The sequence below is a fragment of the Labeo rohita genome, chromosome 18 (assembly GCF_022985175.1).
Source record: "Labeo rohita strain BAU-BD-2019 chromosome 18, IGBB_LRoh.1.0, whole genome shotgun sequence".
NCBI lineage: Eukaryota > Metazoa > Chordata > Actinopteri > Cypriniformes > Cyprinidae > Labeo > Labeo rohita.
Window position 1 is genome coordinate 32,285,723 of NC_066886.1, and position 4,508 is coordinate 32,290,230.

The window sequence follows — 4,508 nt, forward strand, 5'->3', positions numbered from 1 at the left end:
CTAAATGTGGTAATTTGGCACAATGGCAACCTGCCATTAAACAGTATGCATGTGAAAAAATAAAATTTTAATGATGGCATTTTTGAACCATTATTATTATTGCTGTTGCTCATTGTATTTTATATTTCAGTATATTAAATACATAAGTTTAATTTAAAATGTAATTATTCATCATAATTTGCCCAATAAATATATATATATTACGCCTAAAAACAAGTTTACACATTCATATTGCGGGAGAAAACCGGAACCGGAACTTACAACTGAGTAAGGCGGCACAAACCCGGAAGTGATTTTAACGTTGTGGAAACGTGAGGCGCCTGTGTGGAGCTGCTCTCATTTCATTGAAGACAGTCGAATAGCCGAAACCTTCTAAAACATGTAAGTTCACTTTTCTGCACAACATATGTGGTTATAAATGTTTAAGTGATACTGTTGGGACTGAAATAGCCAGTCTGTAGTTTTATAGCCGGTGAAGTGGTCATTTAGCAACACTAATGCTAACGTTAGCAGCCACAATCAACCTTCTATTGTACTGGTCATTAGGATTCTCCTGTCTAAGTGAATACAAATATAATCTTTATGTGTTTGTCCAATTTATTGGTTCTTGGTTGTGTTTTATATTGTTTCCTTTATTTACTGTGAATAAGTTGTAGTGTTGCGTATTGTTTATCGCTCTTTCTCAAACATGACTCAATTTCCATATTTGCGGTGTATAAATGTAATTCACTGAACACTGAATATTCTCTAGCTAGTAGCTGTATGTATGCACTGTAAACTATATTCATCTCAGCTCTTCATTCAGACATTCTGACTCTTGAAATTCCTTATTCTGTTTGTCAGGAGTTTGTTAAACAAGCCCAAATCTGAGATGACTCCAGAGGAGCTCCAGAAGCGAGAGGAGGAAGAGTTTAACACCGGTCCACTTTCAGTGCTCACCCAGTCTGTAAAAAACAACACACAGGTTCTTATCAACTGCCGCAACAATAAGAAGCTGCTGGGCAGAGTCAAAGCATTCGACAGGTACCCTGATGTGTTTGATATATAATATAGTCTGTAACTACACACCAGCTTTAGTTACACACACAGATTTCTGTCAATCTTAATGCATTATAACAAAAAAGCTTATATATGGCAAGGAACGGGTCTCATTCAGTAATAAACAAAATAAACAACTTTATACCAACCCAGATTACTTGTTAGCCAGCTGTACTTATGTATAGATGTTGTGTTATACAGATAGCCCTTTCAAACACCGTTTTGTTACCCTTTTACTGTACATGAAAAAATGTATGTATGAGATGAAATATCTATGTCACCTTGTTGGCAGAGGCTATTTACTACACCAGTGTCTGGGTGGGATAGACAAAGTTATAGGGCTGTAACAATATTGATAAGTCTATGATACAATATTTATTACAATATTTAAAAAAAAAAATGTTTACATTTTAAAGTTAAATTGTTCCATCTAATGCACTTTCACACTTAACCCTCTTTTAATTTGTGATGTACTGTCTCAGACTAAATTACATTCACACTGATGTTTTAGGAAGCCAAACTAATTAGAAAACAAGAATAATAACAATGACAGTAATAGCCGTATATTGTAAAACAATTGTACTGTAAAATAAATGAAAATAAATATATTTCATAGGTAATTATTTTTTCTTTACACTACAGTAGGGAAATTACAATACTACTTTTGTCATTTCTACACTTGAAAGAGGTATTTTTAATGTGGACTAGAGCAGTGTTACCCATTTAAACTGCTAGCTGTCAGCAGTTCATACTGTGCTTTTAAGCTTTTATTTTGACACAAAGCTTCAGTGAAATCAGGCTGGCTCACTACAAATCTAGTGTACTGCTGTAATCATCTGCCGTTAAAATATGCACTAAACTCTCAACGTGTAATAAATGAGTTCACTGCATTAAGCTGTGAATGGAGCCGTTCTGAGGCACGAAAAAACACAGAATCACAAGCTGATCGCTCTACGCTTTGAAACACGCAGCAAAAACTTGAAGGGATTAAGCCATGTTATGCTTTTGGATTTAGTTAATTTGACAAATGCTGTGCCAAATCATAATGGCCCAAAACACAACTTTAAAGAACTTTTATGTTAGATTAAGAAGTTCATAAGTTAAAGGACAAGTCCACTTCCAGAACAACAATTTACAGATAATGTACTCACCCCCTTGTTATCCAAGATGTTCATGTCTTTCATTCTTCAGTCGTAAAGAAATTGTTTTTTGAGGAAAGCTTTTCAGCATTTTTCTCAATGTAATGGACTAATATGGTGCCCCGAATTTGAACTTCCAAAATGCAGAAAATCATTTCAAAATCATCCTACATCCTGTAGAAGTTCCGACCCAGTCTTTACAAAGTGAACATGCAAAGAAGATCAAACACCCTTAACAAAAAAGGTAAAACAGCGATATAGGACTATTTTGAAGTTGAGGGAGTTGGGAGTTTTTCGACATGCCCTAACTGTCATGAACCGGGAAAAAAGAGGTCGGGAACAGCAAGACAAGCATTTGATATTAAAAAGTATATAAATTCTATTATTTTTATGAAAATAACCAATTGTTTCACTAGATAAGGCCCTCCTTCCTCGGCTGGGATCATTTACAACCGCATTTGGGATCGTTTGAAGCTGCATTTAAACTGCATTTTGGAAGTTCAAAATCAGGGCACCATATCCGTCCATTATATGGAGAAAAATCCTGAAATGTTTTCCTCAAAAAACATAATTTCTTTACGACTGAAGAAAGAAAGACATGAACATCTTGGATGACAAGGGGATTGAGTAAATTATTTGTAAATTGTTGTTCTAGAAGTGAACTTCTCCTTTAATCTGCCTTTTGGCAAACTTTTTGTTTTGTCTTTTCCCTTCACATATCAGATCAGAAAGGTGATTGTTTTCAATAAAAATGAAAGAAAAAAGGTCATGTGCAATTTTTTTTTTTTTTTTTTTACAAATCTGATTGTAATTGTCTGATTCAGAGGGTTACTCTGCAATTATTCTTGTGTTTAACAGGTTATTAATGATCTGCAGCACTTCTTTCTGGCAGTTAGGAATTTATTGTGGATTTATCTCAGTCAGAATGAAAAGACACGCATACTTTTAATTCAGCTGTAGATAAACAATGAATCTGAATCACATTTAGCGCCAAGTGGTAAAAAAAAAAAGGTTGTTTTCATAATTTAGATCCTCACTGTCTCTTTTCTCTGGATTTTTAGGCATTGTAACATGGTTCTGGAGAATGTGAAGGAAATGTGGACGGAGGTGCCCAAGAGTGGCAAGGGCAAGAAGAAGTCAAAGCCAGTGAACAAGGATCGTTACATCTCAAAGATGTTCCTGAGAGGCGATTCAGTCATCGTGGTGCTGAGGAACCCACTCATCACTGGGAAATAAACCTGACATGTAACACGTCTGTTCGAGTACAGGCAATCTCCTGGACGCTCACACACCTGCTCACCTGTGAGCTCAACTCTCAATGACTTCTCAGCCCGTGTTGAAGTGTTAATTAGGCATTTGAGCAAATTAGATCTTTTGCACTCAAGGAACGATACAGAGTTTGCCTTGTGCTGTCACAGTTGTATTTGGATAGCATCGTTGTGAGAGATTGTCTGGTGAAAGAAAAAATAAAATACAAAGATGATGCCATTTGAACCTTTTTTTGTTTAAGTTGTGTAAAAATGTGCTTTTTTTCTAAATAAATGTTTGGGTATTCAAACTTCTAAATCTGTTTTATGATTCTTTCAGAAATTAACCGTTTACAGACAAAGCAAAAAGAGTGTTCGTCAGACAAAAGTTTCACGTTGCTGTTTGTCCTCTTTCCTCCCCTCTCGCTGTCTGGTGCCCCTCTCATCCTCTCCGTCCCCCTCCCTCCATCCGACTCTCATTGGTAGAGTCCCTTGGCAGCAGCTTGGGTGTCAGTGTAGATTTCAGCAGGCAGCACTCAATAAGTGACAAACTGCCGTTTAAAGCTCTCTGCATTATTAATGTGACCAGATGTGCTGACTGTCACTTCACACCCCTGCCCTCCACCGTGGGCTGCGCTGACCCCTCGTACTAAAAGCCGCTTAAAACAATTCATATTTGTTTTTAACAGATTTGTCTAATGTTGTCGAAAATTACAGTAATTTACATTTGGAATGAGCTTTCTGAATGGGGTTTACCATGATGAAATGAATATAGACGTAAAGGTGTTTTTAAGAGTATATATGGACAAAAGGGTTATCTCAGGACTTGACCTGAGAGGACAGTCTCAGGAAATCACTCAGTCAGGTTACTTAAATATTCAGTGGAACGGTGAAAATCTAACACTGTGTATCAGTTTGGCTTATTGTGATCCAGTGCTATCATATTTATTAAAGATGTTTGTTCATTTCTTTTAATGTGTTTTAATACAAAACTGAAGAAAACAAATGTAAACTGATGGAATCTGCTTCGGTATGTTCTAACAATTGTTAATCAGGGTTAAAATATTTAATTTATTCATTTCAT

At 36.0% G+C, this 4,508-nt stretch overlaps 1 protein-coding gene across 1 annotated transcript; it reads left to right on the forward strand.

The window, feature by feature from the left end:
• Nucleotides 1-236: 236 nt before the first annotated feature.
• snrpd2 (small nuclear ribonucleoprotein D2 polypeptide) lies at nucleotides 237-3,743 on the forward strand. Its single transcript, XM_051134659.1, has 3 exons — nucleotides 237-381; nucleotides 844-1,023; nucleotides 3,239-3,743. Coding segments are annotated over exons 1-3 (357 nt in total). The 5' UTR covers nucleotides 237-379; the 3' UTR covers nucleotides 3,414-3,743.
• Nucleotides 3,744-4,508: the final 765 nt, after the last annotated feature.